Genomic DNA, 17056 nt, shown 5'->3' with positions numbered 1-17056 from the left:
GTGCAGAGCGAAAGAGACGAGGTGACAGGAGGGCAGCCCCATGTCTTCTGGGAACTAGACACTTATTTAGGTTTTGAGACAGAATCTCTCTGTGTAGCCCTGGCTGTCCTAGAACTCGCTCTGTAGACCAGGCTGGTCTCAAACTCACAGAGATCCGCCTGCTTCTGCTTCCCAAGTACTGCGGTTAAAGGCATGGCCACCACCCAGCTGGACACTTCTTTCCGATGCTGCTATTCTGCTGGGGTCTTAGTCCACAGCTGCCTTGGCACTGAGGGTCTGTGATTTGCTGTGCACAGTGTTGGGTTGGAACTTGGGGTCTGCTATAGGTCACCGTGACCCAGACCTCTTCAGGACATTTCCCTGGAAAGGTCTTTGTAACCCTCAGACCCTTGTGGTTAAAGGTAAGCACAGATTGGGGGTGGGGTGGGGGAGGGGACAAGATGGCCAGGCCATCATGCCTTGTCCTGGGTAACTGAAGTGGAACCTGCCTTCTTCCCCTCAGAAGTCTCCAGATGTATCACATGTATCACCAAGTGGCTGGAGGGAAGTCCCCCGTGTCACAATGTCTGGGCCCATTGACCACCCGTCTGTTGGCTTTGGAATAGACATAGAAGAGCGTTTCTTGTCTTAGTCAGGATTTCACTGCTGTGAACAGACTCCATGACCAAGGCAACTCTTATAAGGACGACATTTAATTGCGGCTGGCTTACAGGTTCAGAGGTTCAGCCCATTATCGTCAAGGTGGGAACATGGCAGCATCCAGGCAGGCATGGTGCAGGGGGAGCTGAAAGTTCTTCAACTCCCTTTTCATCTTTGTTGAGAGCAACAAACATCTCTCTCTTGGGCTGGTTCCACCCCCTGATAGTAACTTTCTTCAGCAAATAGCCCATGGCTCTAGCATCTCAAATGTCTTGGGGCCTGTGAAAGGCAGCCTGGTTTGTTGAGCCAAGACTGGAAACCCCCATGACCCTGAAGGGATGGTAGGTGTTTCCCCTGACTCCTGGGAAACCAGGCCCATCACTAACCACAGCCCTCCATCACTAGCCACAGCCCTCCATCACTAGCCACTGCCCTCCGTAGACTTAGGGCCATCAGTCACGTAAGGACAACACCGCAAGCCCCACCAAAGGAAGAGGAAGTAACTAAATGTCTTGTAGGCTCAAGACAGATCCCCATTATAATGAGGTTCTGAGAAGTGGGGTATGGTTTTACTCATCCACTTTCTGCCAAGACAATAAATGTCTTAAAGCAATAAACTGTCTCTTCTCATCGGGATTCACCAGAGCCACACACAGAGATGGCCTTCACCTACAGAGCTGCCATCTAATCTCCCGTAGAAGGCCTCTCTACACTCCCAGGCACCACCACCAAGCCTTCAGCCTACACTCATCAAGCCAAAGACTCTTCCCCATGGACCAGCCAGAGCATCCTCTTTTTTCCCCCTCAGCCCTGGGCCATATCCAGTCTGAGGGTCCCCCACTCCATTCTCTGCTCTTCTGAGGCTTCCAGCCCAAGAGCCTGAGAACTTGATGGCCCTGGACTCCTTGCAGGCCAGGGGATCCCCGAGCCAGCTCCAGCTGGGTCCCATGCCTCAGACTGTGGTTCCCCACCCCCGGAGCGGTGTCCTGAGGCTTCCCACAGCCAGACACCCACCGGTCGACAGCTTGGTGTAAGCACAGTCAACTTCCCAAGTCCTGCCTCCCTGAGTGGATGAGCCCTGTGCCTGTCCACCGGAGCGGATGGACTAGGGACCAATAACCCTACAGGGGCCTCCAAGGCAACTTCAGGTTACAGCTTCTTGATCCAATGTCTGAGATCCACACATGATCTTCTGGGCTCTCCAAAGGGCTGGTGTCACTTCTCCAGCTCTGCCCTCTGTAGCACTCTAAGCTCAGGTTGATCCACTCCACCGCTGCTGCTGTTCTTGGTGATCATCCCATGGTACCGGCATCTCCAATACCCTGGGGTCTTCCTCTCATGGGTTCTCTTCTTGGTGCCAAGACTCAGACCCTTTGCATGACCCCTTCAGTCCTGGGCCATCAACTGAACTGAGACTATATTTTCACCAATGACCTTCCATGGCCTCTCACAGTGTCAAGCCTCAGCTGCTCTTCATGACCCCTTCATGCCCTCAAAACCTAAGTGACGCTTACACATTACCAAGTACAGCTGCAGCAGGAGGTACAACCTTGTCTATCTCTGGAGCACAGCTTCTTTGTGCTCTCAGAAAACACTTCCTCAGTGCTGCTGGTCTCTTCGTAGTCACCACTAATTTCTTAGATCCAGCTGACCAGCATCAATCGTCCCAGTAGTGCCTTCTATGCTGGCCTCTAAAGTCAGAGCGACATGGCTGAAGCTGCTGAATTCTGTTTACAGGACCTGGAACATGGTTCCCTTGTTCTATTGTATTATCGCCAGCTGTCTGTTCTCCAACTCCTTCACTGCCTAAGCTTGGCTGACCTGAAACTTGCTCCTTTGACTTGCAACTCAGGGATCCGCATGCCTGTCTCTTAAGCACTGGGATTAAAGGTGTGGTCCACCAAGCCTGGATGGAAGTTTTTCTTTACCTAGAACTTGCTCTGTCACAGGCTGGCCTTGAACTCAAAGATCTGCTTGGCTTTATCTTTTGGCATTAAAGGCTTGTACTACCTCACCTGGACCTAGCCACACCTGAATGAACCTAAATTTAGTTGGGTAGGACCTTGCCCCAAGGTCACTACTCCCTTAATTCAATTTAATGTCCTTGAACACAGGATTCAGCTACATTTCACTTCCTGGTGCCCCTTCAATACCATATATCTTATACTTCTCCTTTCTAAGCTTGCTATGCCTGTTCAAAATTCTCTTTATGAGACTGAACCAGGGGTTGGGGATTTAGCTCAGTGGTAGAGCGCTTGCCTAGGAAGCGCAAGGCCCTGGGTTCAGTCCCCAGCTCCGGAAAAAAAAAAAAAGAACCCCCCCAAAAAAAGTATGAGACTGAACCAGAGAACAAAGTCTCTGCTGGGCTTTTTTCCTTCATCGATGTAATTAATATAAATCTCTTCACCTTAGCCTCAGATAGACTCTTCTTATGAGGGCAAAAAGCACCCAGATTCTTCACCCAGATATCACAAGAACAGTTTCTAGGCCACATATTAAAATTCTTCTCTTCTGAAACCTCTTTTTTTTAATATTTTATTTATATAATGTATATGAGTACACTGTAGTTGTCTTCAGATACACCAGAATCCATTACAGATGGTTGTGAGCCACCTTGTGGTTGCTGGGAATTGAACTCAGGTCCTCTGGAAGAGCAGTCAGTGCTCTTAACCACTGAGCCATCACTCCAGCCCCCTTCTGAAACCTCTTGAGCCAGGTCTGCACGGTTCAAATTACTCCCAGCAACAAAGTCTTCCATATTCTTACTAGGTTAGCCCATTAAGCTCCACTTAAAGCATTCCACTGCTTTCCAAATCCAAAGCCCCCAAATACACATTCTTTTTTTTTTTTTTTTCTATTTTTCGGAGCTGGGGACCGAACCCAGGGCCTTGCATTTGCTAGGCAAGCGCTTTACCACTGAGCTAAATCCCCAACCCTTCCAAATACACATTCTTAAAAACAAACAAACAAACAAACAAACAAAAACCCAGCATGGTCAGGCCAATCACAGCAATGCTTCAGTCCCTGGTACCAACTTCTTTCTTAATTTTGGTTTTACTGCTGTGAACAGACACCATGACTAAGGAGGCTCTGGTAAGGACAACATTTAATTGGGGCTGACTTACAGGTTCAGAGGTTCAGTCCATTATCATCAAGGTGGGAGCATGGCAGCATCCAGGCAGGCATGGTGCAGGAGGAGCTGAGAGTTCTACATCTCCATCCGAAGGCTGCCAGGAGAAGACTGACCTACAGGCAGCTAGGATGAGGGTCTTAAATCTCATGCCCACAGTGACACACCCACTCCAACAGGGCCACACCTTCTAATAGTGCCACTCTCTGGGCCGAGCTTATACAAACAAACCATCACAGATCCCAACCTGTGGGTCATGACCCCTTTGAGGTTGCACATCAGATCCTTGCACTGCCATTCCCAACAGTAGCAGAATTACAGTGAAGAAGTAGCCATGAGATTATTTATGGTGGGGGTCACCACCACATGAAGAACTGTATTAAAGGGTCACAGCATTAGGAAGGCCGAGAACCATAGAGCAACTGGGCCTGCCACAGACTACACACCCTGTGACAGCCTCTGTAACTTGGCATCCTTTCCCCCAGGAGAAGCCTAGGTCCCGGGCTCCAGGTGATTAATGGGCCTGCCCCAGGATGGAGGCACCAAAGAGACTTGTTGATTCCTGGAGCCACCAGGCAGGCAGTCCAGGTAGGCTGACTGTCCCCCCCACTTCTCTTCTCCAGGGTACACCTCCACTCTCCCTCTCACACTCTCAGCCAAAGGTGACAGAAGCCACAAGTTAGCCCCCGGTTCAACAAGCTTGGACATCTGCAGAGTCAGGCTGATCCCTGCCTGTAGCTCTCTGCGTGGTTTTCCCAGGACTGAATGACCCCATAGCCAATGGAAACTTCACATCCAAGGGAGCCAGTCCTTGAGTGTCCAACCCCTGAACTCTGAGGCCAAAAGCCTTTTGCTGAACCCAAAAGGGCTTTACCCCAGAACTCCCTGGGCCTTTTGAACACCAGATGGCCAGCCCAGGTTGAGCTGCACTGACTGAGGACTCCCCGAGTAGAAACCAAGACCCGGTCTTTTGCTTTTTTGTTTGTTTGTTTGTTTGTTTGTTTGTTTGTTTGTCTGTCTGTCTTTGTGGAGGAAGGGGAATGGGTGTAAGCCAGGCAGAGCCTGTGGTGGTCTGAACCCTAAAGGGTCCCTGGGGCCATTGGGAGGGAGATCGCATTATCGAGTCAGGTGTGTATGGAACCCCAGTGTATCCACTCACAAGTTACTATCTGGGTTTAGAGGACCTCGGGGCCTCCCTCCCTGGTGTCATACCTGGGACAAAGAGCTCAAAGCACAGGATAAAAGGATTTGCCAGACCAGAATTGATGTAGAAGTTTTAATAAAGGACACTTGGGAGGTGGTGCTGGAGAGATGGCTCAACTGATAAGGAATACTCCTTGCACAGAAGCCAGGTATAATTCCCAGCACCCACATGGCGGCTCACAACCGTCTGTAACTCCAACTCCAGGAAACCTGATACCCTGGCCACCATACGCACAGGTGTATGGCACACATGTACATGGTGTGTTTGCCTGCAGGCAAAATGCTCACACACATAAAATAAATGAATCCTTAAAAAAAAAAAAAGTAGACACCAAGGACAGAAACACAGCAGGTAAATTCCTGAACCATACATCAGAAAGGAACAGGGTGATTTTATACCAATTTGAAGTCACCTGACTTTGCCTCCTGGGTCATTTGTGTCGGACGTTTTGAATAGCATTCAAGAGTTGAGTGTCTTGAGGTAGTAAACCTTATGGGGCTGGCAGCTGGGGGAGCCACAGGGAGCTGTTGGGATTTAGGTCACTGTATAAACCTATCATAAGGTTAATTTTAATGTATTTTATATATTTGGAAGTTTTGTCTGCATGGATGTGTGTGCACCACATATGTGCCTGGTGACCATGGAGATCAGGAGAGGGCGTTGTATCCCTTAGAACTGGAGTTATGGTGATTGTGTGCAACCATGTGGGAGTTCCTAAGGGAACCTGGGTTCTTTGCAAGAAGAACAAGTGTTCCTAACCACTGAGCAACCTCCCAGTCCTCTTTGAATTTTATATAATTTTTCACATTTATTTACTGTGTGTGTCCACGTGCATGCACATACAGGCTATGGTAGACATACAGAGATCAGAAGACAGCTTACAGGAGTCAGTTTTCTCCTGCAGTGAGTTCCAGGGATCAAACTCACAGTGTCAAGATTGGCTGGCTGCAGGTTACCATCTCTGTTGTTGTTAGTTTTGTTGTTGTTGTTGTTGTTTTGGGTTTTTTGTTTGTTTGTTTTTCTCCTTTTCTTCCTTCGAGGCAGGCTTTCTTTGCGTAGCTCTGACTAACCTAGAACTTACAACGCAAACCAGACTAGTTTCTAACTATCAAAGATCCACCTACCTCTGCCTCCCAGTTGAAGGTGTTTGCCACCACAGGTATTAAAGAAACCTCTTAAGATTTAAATTTTAAACGTATGTGCACTGCGTGTGTGCATGCATGAGCACACTTGGGTGTATGTGTGTGCCTACAAAGTCTGATCCCATGGAGTTCACTTAAAGCCTGTTCCAAGCCAACCAACATGGGTGCCAGGAATTGAACTCAGATCCCCCGAGAGAGTAGGCAATGCTCTTAACCAGCAAGCCACCCCTAGCTCCTAGCCCTGCTTCCTGTTTTCTATCTCGATTCCCATCCCTCAGGACCACTCTGTGGCCCACATACCTTCCCTCCGAGCATGCTCTGAGCACGGAAGGTTTGTGCAGTGAGCACAGCCAGCCTCCCCAGATCCAGGAAAGGATTGTGCAGCCCACATCCATGTTCACAGACACTGTGTGACCTGAGCCTCTGCTCCCCGGCCCATTTGCAGCATCTTCTCACCATCCACCGGGGTGCCTGCCTGGCCAGCCTGGACAAGTTGCCCCCCACTGTGCTTACCAGGCCAGCAAGGGGATATATCTGTTCCATCCCCTTCCAAGCTGCCCTCCCAGGGTGCCTGCCTGGCCAGCCTGGACATGTATCTGTTCAGCCGCAACATTGTTGTTTTATCAGCTCAGCACAGGGCACTTGGGTGCTTGCCATCCTCCCTGCAGAGCAGCAAGCAGAGGGCTATTAGCCTTGTCTGCAGCCAACCCCAGAGGCAGCCTCCGTCATGTGTTTTCTGGAAATCGAAACTAGACTAGGTTTATAAAGCATTTCCGGGGAAGAGGCTGAGGAAAACCACATGGTGGGGCCTTTCTCAGCTGAACAGTCTACAGAAAGCTTCGAGCTGCAGCCAGCAAGGAGGCTCCAGGACCATCTGCAGCAGCTGCCTGGACAGGTGACTGACTACCTGTCTCTTGCTCCCAGGTGAGTCCCCGCTCTACACAGCATAATTTCTGGGGGGGGGGGTCGCAGAACACAGGAACACCTAGACCTGCAGAGCCTCTAAACAGTTAGGCAGGATGTTCACTGAAAGAACAACTGAAGGGGTGAGTGGGGTACAGTTCATCCCTCGGCCTTCTCCTGGGTCTGTGGATTCTCACCCAGGACTAAACAGACCTACACAGTGGTACTGAATGAGCCAGCATAGGCAGGCACATCCCAAGTTCCCACACAAAGGAGTCAGGCAGAAACAGCCCCTGTCATCCAGTGGACAAAAATGTCCACATACCCTGCAATGTTCCCAAGGCCTAAAGTTCCTGACCCAGCATGGACAAACCCTATAACCACAGCTTATAGTAAATGGAGGGGGTGGGCACCCAGGGCACTTTGCCTGGGACTCAGGTTTCCCGGAACCCAGACCTCCTTGGGATAAGACTGGGTGCACAGCACTAAGGATCAAGCTTCCCACCCATCATCGAGTTATAGAGTTCAGCGGTCAGAGCCTATAGTGAGAATGCTCCCCTGGTAGCCAGACTCCGCCAGCCACACTGAGAAGAGTCCAGTGGCCTTCCCCCATTAACATCCCAGAGTCTATAGGGGATATTAACATGAGGTTTACATAGAGGAATGTATAGCTAACTGGTCTGCCCTATGCCTGGGCTGTAAATCCCAGACTGGGCTGATATTTCCTGGAGACAAGCTTCCCCTCCGGCTGTCACCAGGCAACAGCTTTCTCCTTTCAGCATGAGACTCCCAGGGGGAATTCCAGTTCTGTCCTTGCTTCAGTAGTACGATAACCGAAGGGAAGGGCACGAGTTTGTCTTAGACTATCTTCACCCTTGCCAAGATGGCTACAAGAGCCCTGGATCACTGAGGTCTTGCTCGTGCTGCTCTGGTACAGAATGTCTGGGGTGGAGGACAATCCTGGTGTTTCTACTGATCCTGGGATAACCTCTACTGCTGGTCTCTGGGCCCCTGGTCTGAGTAACAAAACAGTTTGAGATTCGTTGCTGAGTTCCTGCCCAGGAGACAGAGCTCTACAGCACCGTCCACTACCAGCCCCGACCTCACTGCCCTCGGGACTAGAATGAGTCTACCAGGGCTGCTGCACTTTGCTCTCTAGGTCAGCCCCCTTCATGCAGGGCCCGAGAGAAAGTGCCTGGGTGGGGCCCATTCTACAGACAGGCGAGAGAGTCTTAGTATTGAGTCCCTGTGTGTCAGCACCTTGGCAGTTGACCCTGACCCATCTCCCACTCATCCCCAGATCACGCCATGACCTCTGCAACTGTCTCTGTCACTTCCTCCTGAGAGTTCCCTGCTCCAACCTCATCCACAACACCCTCCCAGACTGGCATATCTTGTCCCTTTGGGGCACACCCCGAAGGGGGCTGCTGCCTGAAGATAAGACCAACCGTTGAGGGATAGCCTCTTGTCTATTTCCTGGGTTCTCGTTGCCAGGAGCCCTCAACCCACCTGCCTCATCTGGGGAGACTTACTGTCCTGAAGGTTGTCCCATAGAGCATGTGAGAGAGAGGCCTGCATAAGGGTCATCTCATGGCCATCTGGGCCTTACGGAAGAGGGACCACCCACAACACCATCCTGTCCTCCACAAACTTGACAGGGGACCATGGAACTACCAGTCTCCTCCGGAGAGCTGTGGCCAGTCTAACTTTGTTGTTCCTTCTGCTGCAGGTTGGGCTTCCAGGTCAGGCAATGGCTCTTCTGTGGCTCCTCTCTGTGTTCTTGCTGGTTCCAGGGACTCAAGGTGAGTCCTGCTCAGCGAAAGGTCCAAAACAGAAGTCAAGACCGTGCGCCTTGGTGCCTTGTTCTGTGTGGGTCACACACACACCCCCTCCCCATCTTTGCAGAAAAGCCAGGTGGCATCCTGTAAGACACCATGTCTTAGGATTCTCTGCCATGTGGATCCTCAGTCATTCTGAATGGTGGCCCTGTATGGGCCCTGCCCCCTCCCCGAAATGCAGGTGTTGGAGAAGAGACCAAGGAATCTTTTTTCACCTCATCAGTGGGCCAAGGAGGGAGAGTGCAGCCTGTGTTGTCCTGGAGTTTGAGCTCTCAGGTCACAGGCTAGAATGCCAGAGAGTCCCTGTGGAACAGTTTACAAACTGCACCATGGGTCTGAAAGCCTTGCCCATCCTGGACCCTCAGCTGAGTATCTCGCTCTAGCATGGGTGACCCCAATTCAAGCACCCAGCCGGCATGGACAGAGACGGGAGTCCCAGAGAGCAGGGAGCAGGACTCCCTTGGCTACCTGTGCCTGAGGGCAGACTGTCTCTAGTCCAGTGTTGTCCCCTCTAGGCAGACACTGTAGGGATGAGGTAGCAACTGTATGTGCGAGTTGGGATATCAGCGCTGTGCACCCCGCTCCTCTCTTACAATGGGACCCCACACCACAGCTCCCTCGTCCCCACACTTTGGAGGGAGCAGGCAGCATGGCAATGTCCTGTTGCTGAGTGGGGACAGTCCAGAGGCCATGAGACAGGTGGCACTGGGGTGTCAAGACATCACCCATCGTAAGCCGAGGTTAATCTGCTCTCTGCCTGTGTCTAGGAACCCAGGACCCACCTTCCCCTTCATACCAGCGTTTCAGAGAGCCAGGAAAGAGCCTCTCCCCCCCCCCCCAAGTTCACTCAGTAGGCTGAGAGCCAAGGTGTCCTCTTGGAGAAAAAGACCCAGAGATGAGAGCTAGATAGACCATGGCCTCTGTGGGCTCATCAGAGTTTTCACTCTTCTTCAGTGGGTAACTTTTTTTTTTTTTTTTTGGTTCTTTTTTTTCGGAGCTGGGGACCGAACCCAGGGCCTTATGCTTCCTAGGCAAGCGCTCTACCACTGAGCTAAATCCCCAACCCCCCCCCTTTTTTTTTTTAAAGATTTATTTCTTTATTTACTATATATAAGTACTCTGTAGCTGTCTTCAGACACACCAGCAGAGGGCATCAGATTCCATTACAGATGGTTGTGAGCCACCATGTGGTTGCTGGGGATTGAACTCAGGACCTCTGGAAGAGCAGTCAGTGCTCTTAACCTCTGAGCCATCTCTCCAGCCCCCCCCCTTTTTTTTTAAAGATTTTTTTTATTTGTTTTTATGTATGTGAGTACACTGTAGCTGTCTTCAGACACACCAGAAGAAGGTTTCTGATCCCATTACAAATGGTTGTGAGCCACCATGTGGTTGCTGGAAACTGAACTCAGGACCTCTGGAAGAGCAGTCGGAGCTCTTAACCACTGAGCCATCTCTCCAGCCCTTCAGTGGGTAACCTTACACACACACACACACACACACACACACACACACGAATGCACGTGCGGGGAGGGCCCCTTGAAGTGGTTCAAGGCATCTCCAGAAGGCCACTCCACCCTGTTTGGGGTGACCTTTGCTCAACGAGAGAGCACACAGAGCATTGAGTACACGGGGAGTGGGCATCAGACCAGGCTAGCCCTCCTCCCAGCTAATCTCCACTCTCCTGACAGGTGCAAAGGATGGAGACATGCGCCTGGTTAATGGGGCCTCAGCCAGTGAGGGCCGCGTGGAGATCTTCTACAGAGGCCGGTGGGGGACAGTGTGCGACAACCTCTGGAACCTTTTGGATGCCCACGTCGTCTGCCGGGCCCTGGGCTATGAGAATGCTACTCAAGCACTGAGCAGAGCCGCCTTCGGGCCAGGTGTGGCTGAGGTCCCTGAGTAGTGCTCCTCAGGCATCCCCTCCCGCGCCCCAGTGAGCAGCCCCAGTCCCCGCCAAAGGTCCGGTTCCTACTCCAAGCGGCTCCTGGCTTTCCTTTTGTGCCCACAGGAAAGGGACCAATCATGCTGGATGAGGTGGAATGCACAGGGAACGAGTCGTCACTGGCCAATTGCAGCTCCCTGGGCTGGATGGTGAGCCACTGCGGGCATGAGAAGGACGCGGGCGTGGTCTGCTCCAACGGTGAGCTGCCCTGCCCCCCACCCCCGTGTAAACAAAGTTGCAAGTGGCACTGTGGTTGTGGCTGGGAGCACGCGTCCTCCAAGAGAGCCCCCCGTGTTACTTTAACGCCAGAGAAGCTTCTCTAGCAGGGCTAGATTACGGGCAAGGGACTGTATTCCAAGTACAAATGGCACTGTGCTGGAGGGTTGGCTCTCTAAGGGCCGGTGTCTTACGGCTACTACTTGCTCTGACACATTGCACAGCACCCCTCCGCACAGGTTGTGTGTGATGGCGCTGAAGTGATTCTCGGTGGCTATGTTCAAGGACACTAACCGACTCCATCAAAAGTCTTCATCTCCAGTGCCTGAGGCCCAGTGGGAGTGTTGCTTCCTGGCTACCGTCTGTGGCTTCCTCCTGGGGGGTGGGGGTGGGGGGGCAGGGCAGTTTTGTTCCTGGGACATGCCTCTCTGTCCTGAGTTGGAGAACTGAGGCCTGGGGGTATTGAATCCCACAAGGTCAGACAGGCTTGGGTACAGGTTGATCTGAGGTGGAGGATCTCAGACTGGGGGAGCCTCATGAGTGTGAATAAGCTGTGTAGGCATGTGGAAGGCCCCACTGACTGGGGAACAGCATGAAACGGACACCAGAGGTAGAAGCTAGGGGGCACTGGGGCTGTGGTGTGAGGAGACACAAGGAGCCAGCCCACGCACTCCAAATGCCACGCCCGTATAGAGCAACACACGGTGTGGTATGCAGTTCTGGATTAGGGTCTGGGAGGCAGGGGAAGGTGGGGATGCCCTGAGATATGCCAGAGACCCTTCAGGACTTGTTCCCCTTGGGACTGGGAACCCTCAAGTTTTAATGTAGGATTGCAATGGGACCCTAACTTATCAGGTTTTTCACTGGGCATAGGGGGGTGGCCTCTGCAGTCACTGGGGGCTTGCGAAGGATGGGCACAGCCTCAGGGTGGGTGACTCCTCTAGAGGAAGTGCCTGAGTGTGTGGTACAAGGAGCCAGCCTCTGAGTACAGCAGGGCACAGCAGGGCCAGCTGCTGTTTTGTGCAGTTCAGAAAGCATCTGCAGCCTCCCTTCAGGCCTGTCCCATCCTGCATCTTCCCACAAGCCCTCTGAGCAGAGGCAGGTACCAGGATGTCTGGTTCAGATGAGGACCCTGACTCCTGGGGGTCTAATGGAACTTAAAGTCACAGAGAAAATGATCCACAAAGGCCATGTCCTTACACAGCCTCTGTCCATCCCAGATTCCAGGGGCATTCACATCCTAGACCTCTCTGGAGAGCTCCCAGATGCGCTGGGCCAGATCTTTGACAGCCAGCAGGACTGCGACCTGTTCATCCAGGTGACAGGGCAGGGACATGGGGACCTGAGCCTCTGTGCCCACACACTGATCCTGCGCACCAACCCCGAGGCCCAGGCCCTGTGGCAAGTGGTGGGCAGCAGTGTCATCATGAGAGTGGACGCTGAGTGCATGCCTGTCGTCAGAGACTTCCTCAGGTAAGCCAAGCTTTCAGCTCTGGGAGTACCTGGGCTGCACGCTCCTCCTTACCTCCAGAGCACCCACTATGCTAGGTTGGAGCCACAAGGTAGCAGGTCTGTCCCACACACTCACATATCACACAGCCACATGCGCACTTCTTCATGCTGCACACGTCTGCCCTTGCAGACAAAGGGTCACAAATTCTCACATCTATCTTCAGAATCACACGGGCACACATCTGAATGTTCCCTGCCTTTTCATGGAAGCATGAAACAGTCAGACATCACTACCTCTGCATCCATATATGCATATGCACATGCATGTGCACACATGCAAGCGTCCACATGCACACACACACTTATGCATCCAAATGTTTCCCATACTTGCATGGGAGCATGGAACACTCAAACATCTGAATACTCAATTACTACTTCTGCATGCACATGAATGCACACACACACACACACACACACACACACACACAATCATGAATCCATATGTTTTCTGCACTTGCTTAAACACATGTGCATCCATCTGACCCTTCCTTTTACATGTGCCTATGTGTCTTCTTGTCGTAGTCACTGTTCTGTCACTATGAAGTAACACCGTGACCAAGACAACTCTTCAAATGAAAGTATTTATTTGAGGGCTTGCTTAAGCTTCAGAATTTGAGTCCATTGTCATCGTGGCAGGGAGCACGGCAGCAGACAGGCAGGTCCTAGAGCAGTAGCCAAGAGCTTTACATCCTGATCCACAGGCAGAGAAAGACTGGGGCTTTGAAACCTCAAAGCCCACCCCCCAGTGACACACTTCCTTCAACAAGGCCACACTTCCTAATCCTTCTAATCCTCTCAAACAGACCCACTCTCCAGTGACTAAACACTCAGCTATTTGAGCCTTCGGGAACATACTCGATCAAACCACCACACTGTTCTCACTCACAAGCATCCCACGCACACGGAAGTGGTGTGCACACATACATCCCATGCACACTAAAGTGGTGTGCACACATGCACTCTCACCCACATTCAATGCATGCAAATACATGCCCTTTTCACTATATGACTCTAAACATCCTCTCCAAATCACCACACGCTGTTTTAAGAAGTTTCTGATCGGGGTTGGGGATTTAGCTCAGTGGTACAGCTCTTGCCTAGCAAGTGCAAGGCCCTGGGTTCGGTCCCCAGCTCCGAAAAATAGAAAAGAAAAAAAAAAAGTTTCTGATCCCCCAACCCAGAACTTCTCAGACTTTCATTTTGAAAGCAGTGGTTTAAAAGCGGAACATTTATTAGAAGTATTCTCTTTCGCTCTTACGGCTTGGTGCTTTCTATAAAGGAACATGACATTTATGAGAACAATACTGGCAATTAAACCTGGATTAAAACTGTTCCCTTCCAGCCTAAGTGCTCAGAGCAGGCAGGGATCCAGTGTCCTGCTGGTGAAGTCAATGTATAAGACACCATAGAGTGGGGGAGATGCCATCCATCTTCCTACACCTCTGTGCCCTGCCCCCAGCTGTGGCCTGAGGTCTGTGCTCTGTGTCTCTCCCACCCTCCCTCTCTCCCTCCTTTCCCCTCCCGCTCCCCTCAGCCCACTTCAGCATCCCTCTGCAGTCGTAAGCATGCATGCATGCACCCTCCAGTTGTCCCTCAAGCCACTTGTTGCTAATGTCTGAAACTTAAGACTGGGCAAGCAACACAGGGGAGGCATGAGGTCCAAGGGTCCACTCTGGAGTGGGGTGAAGATCAGAAGCTAGTGCCAACCCTTCTTCCTGCTCCTCCCTCTTTCAACAGCAGTGGGAGGTTGGGGGTGGCATCCTACTATCCCATGCCCTCTCTATGAGCTGATTTCATGAAGGGTCTCTTGCCACTTGGGTAGGGTGGGTCAGGCCAGAGGAGAGAGTTGCCATCCCAGCCTCTGGGGTGCCGTGAAGTCAACGGCAGGGACCTCAGACCTGTTTGAACACTTGGGCACAAAGAGAGGTCCCTGTGGCCTCAGTAGGCTCCGACCCTCCACGTGGCTCATAGAAACAGGGAAACAGAAATAAGGTGACTGAGGAGACGGTTGTCACCTGACTTAGGGAGAGAGGTTACCACAGGAACCCAGCAGGGGACCCATGCCCAGACCTCTGCTGACTAAGGCTCATAGTGACAGCAGAGAGACCAGGAGATGACAGAAACCCCTCAGGTGAGGGTGTTCACACACGAGGAAGAAAGCAGCTGTAGGTGTCTTTGCCAACAGTTACTCACCTGACATCCCAAAGTTGTTGCCAGTCCGTGTGAGGTTGAGGACCACCGATGCCCAATGCCTGAGGTGGCAGCAGGCCAAGCACACAACACAGGCTGACTCCAGACACCTGGCTTCCCTCCTTCACTCCCTCCCTCCCTCCCTCCCTCCCTCCCTCAGGTACTTTTACTCCCGAAGAATCGAGGTCAGCATGTCTTCTGTCAAGTGTCTGCACAAGCTGGCCTCCGCCTATGGAGCCACAGAGCTCCAGGGTTACTGTGGACGGCTTTTTGTCACCCTCCTCCCCCAGGACCCCACTTTCCATACGCCCCTGGAACTTTACGAGTATGCGCAGGCCACCGGGGACTCTGTGCTGGAAGATCTGTGTGTGCAATTCCTGGCCTGGAACTTCGAGCCTCTGACACAGGCCGAGGCCTGGTTGTCTGTTCCCAATGCCTTGATCCAAGCTCTCCTCCCCAAGAGCGAGCTGGCTGTGTCCAGTGAACTGGATTTGCTGAAGGCAGTGGACCAGTGGAGCACAGCGACCGGCGCCTCCCACGGGGATGTAGAGCGCCTGGTGGAACAGATCCGCTTTCCTATGATGCTGCCCCAGGAGCTGTTTGAGCTACAGTTCAACCTGTCCTTGTACCAAGGTCACCAGGCCCTGTTCCAGAGGAAGACCATGGAGGCCCTGGAGTTCCACACAGTGCCTCTCAAAGTGCTGGCCAAGTACAGAAGCCTGAACCTCACCGAGGATGTCTACAAACCCCGGCTTTACACCTCTTCTACCTGGAGTAGCCTGCTGATGGCCGGTGCCTGGAGTACACAAAGCTACAAATACAGACAGTTCTACACATACAACTATGGCTCACAATCCCGCTACAGCAGCTACCAGAACTTCCAGACCCCACAACACCCCAGCTTCCTCTTCAAGGACAAGCTGATCTCCTGGTCAGCCACCTACCTCCCCACCATCCAGAGTTGCTGGAACTATGGCTTCTCGTGTACCTCTGACGAGCTCCCTGTACTGGGCCTCACCACATCCAGTTACTCCGATCCAACTATCGGCTACGAGAACAAAGCGCTGATCCTCTGTGGAGGCTACAGTGTGGTAGATGTCACCACTTTTATAGGCTCTAAGGCCCCTATTCCAGGTACCCAGGAGACCAATAGTTCCAAGACCCCCTCCCTCTTTCCCTGTGCCTCAGGGGCCTTCAGCAGCTTCCGCGTGGTCATCCGCCCCTTCTACCTCACCAACTCCACTGACACGGAGTAGATGGTACATCTCAGCGGTGGGGACTCAGACATTCCTGTGTTCCCTCCTTGGCCTCCAGCCTCTCTGTAGGAACCTCCAGCAGCCTGCCACCAGATTTCCCTTAGCTTCCACTGTCTCCATGAGCTTTAAAATGTACTAGAAGGTTTCAGCCAGTACTCACTCCAGATCTGAGAGTCTCAGGGCCCCCAATTGTAGGCACAAGGAGGTCCTGTGGGATTCCCCATCAGTCACAGTCACTAATCTGAAATCATTAAAGTGGCACGTGCTTCTCACAACGTTTGTTTGTTGATGGGTGGGTATCCTTGGCTCCCTCCAGTATTTGGAGGGCAGGTGAGCTGGGTTCTGGGGGACAGGGAGTAAGATTGTGAGCCCATCAGGGAGACTGACAGTAACAAGCAAACATCCCAGCCCTGGCCCAGGACCACCACGGAGGAACCGAGTGGGGTGCAACCAGGGATATTGAGCTGGTGAGTACAGGTCTGATCCGACTGAGAACGGGCATCTCCGAGAAGGGGCTGCCGGGCTTGGACTCTGAGGCTAAAGAGCAGCAGGAAGAGATCGGAGGGCATGTGGAGGGAGAAGGTAGAGGCGTGGCAACCAGCTGTTCCTCCAGAAGCCCTTGAACCGGCACCAGGGCAGGGGGACAAAGACAAAGTCCAGTATCTCTAAGAACGGATACGTGGAGAGACTCTAGATACATCAGTAGATATTCAGTCACTCACAGCAGCAGAAGACAGTGAGGATAGAAATCAGGCAGAAGAGAGAGCTAGGTGCTGGGTGACTCGCTGTGGGGACATCCCTTGGGAGTGTCACCTTTTAGTCCCGAGCAGTGGATGCCCCTCCCCATCTCCTTTAATGGCCAACAAGAATGTGTGTCTGTGTGTCTGTGTGTCTGTGTGTCTGTGTCTTTGTGTATATACCTAAGTTTGCCCAGTACAGGAGAGGCCTTCAGGGGCTCAACTCCAAGTAGAGCTTTCTAATTCAGCCAGATTTTCCAGGAACCCATAACTATATATGTTCCCCCCTACCTGGCTCCATAGGACCCACCCTTTGGGTTAAGGAATCCCAAGGGTAACATATGCCA

The 17056-nt window shown here is 52.1% G+C and overlaps 1 protein-coding gene across 1 annotated transcript; it reads left to right on the top strand.

Annotated features, from left to right (window-relative positions):
- Positions 1-6904: 6904 nt before the first annotated feature.
- Positions 6905-16243, top strand: Lgals3bp (galectin 3 binding protein). Its single transcript, NM_139096.2, has 6 exons — positions 6905-7039; positions 8748-8820; positions 10545-10736; positions 10865-10996; positions 12235-12487; positions 14877-16243. The coding sequence occupies exons 2-6, from the start codon at positions 8769-8771 to the stop codon at positions 15970-15972; spliced, it is 1725 nt and encodes a 574-aa protein (NP_620796.2). The 5' UTR covers positions 6905-7039; positions 8748-8768; the 3' UTR covers positions 15973-16243.
- The last annotated feature ends 813 nt before the right edge of the window (positions 16244-17056 follow it).

The sequence above is a fragment of the Rattus norvegicus genome, chromosome 10 (assembly GCF_036323735.1).
Source record: "Rattus norvegicus strain BN/NHsdMcwi chromosome 10, GRCr8, whole genome shotgun sequence".
In the NCBI taxonomy this organism is placed as follows: Eukaryota; Metazoa; Chordata; class Mammalia; order Rodentia; family Muridae; genus Rattus; species Rattus norvegicus.
The sequence above is the reverse complement of the archived record's forward strand: the minus strand, read 5'-3'. Positions and strand labels throughout refer to the sequence as shown.

What these genes read in the sequence shown, in the direction of transcription:
- Lgals3bp (NM_139096.2), top strand. Translation starts at nt 8,769, where the DNA reads ATGGCTCTTCTGTGGCTCCTCTCTGTGTTCTTGCTGGTTCCAGGGACT. An exon ending in GGGCGTGGTCTGCTCCAACG is followed by an intron (nt 10,997 to 12,234) that starts GTGAGCTGCCCT and finishes TGTCCATCCCAG; the next exon opens with ATTCCAGGGGCATTCACATC. An exon ending in GTCGTCAGAGACTTCCTCAG is followed by an intron (nt 12,488 to 14,876) that starts GTAAGCCAAGCT and finishes TCCCTCCCTCAG; the next exon opens with GTACTTTTACTCCCGAAGAA.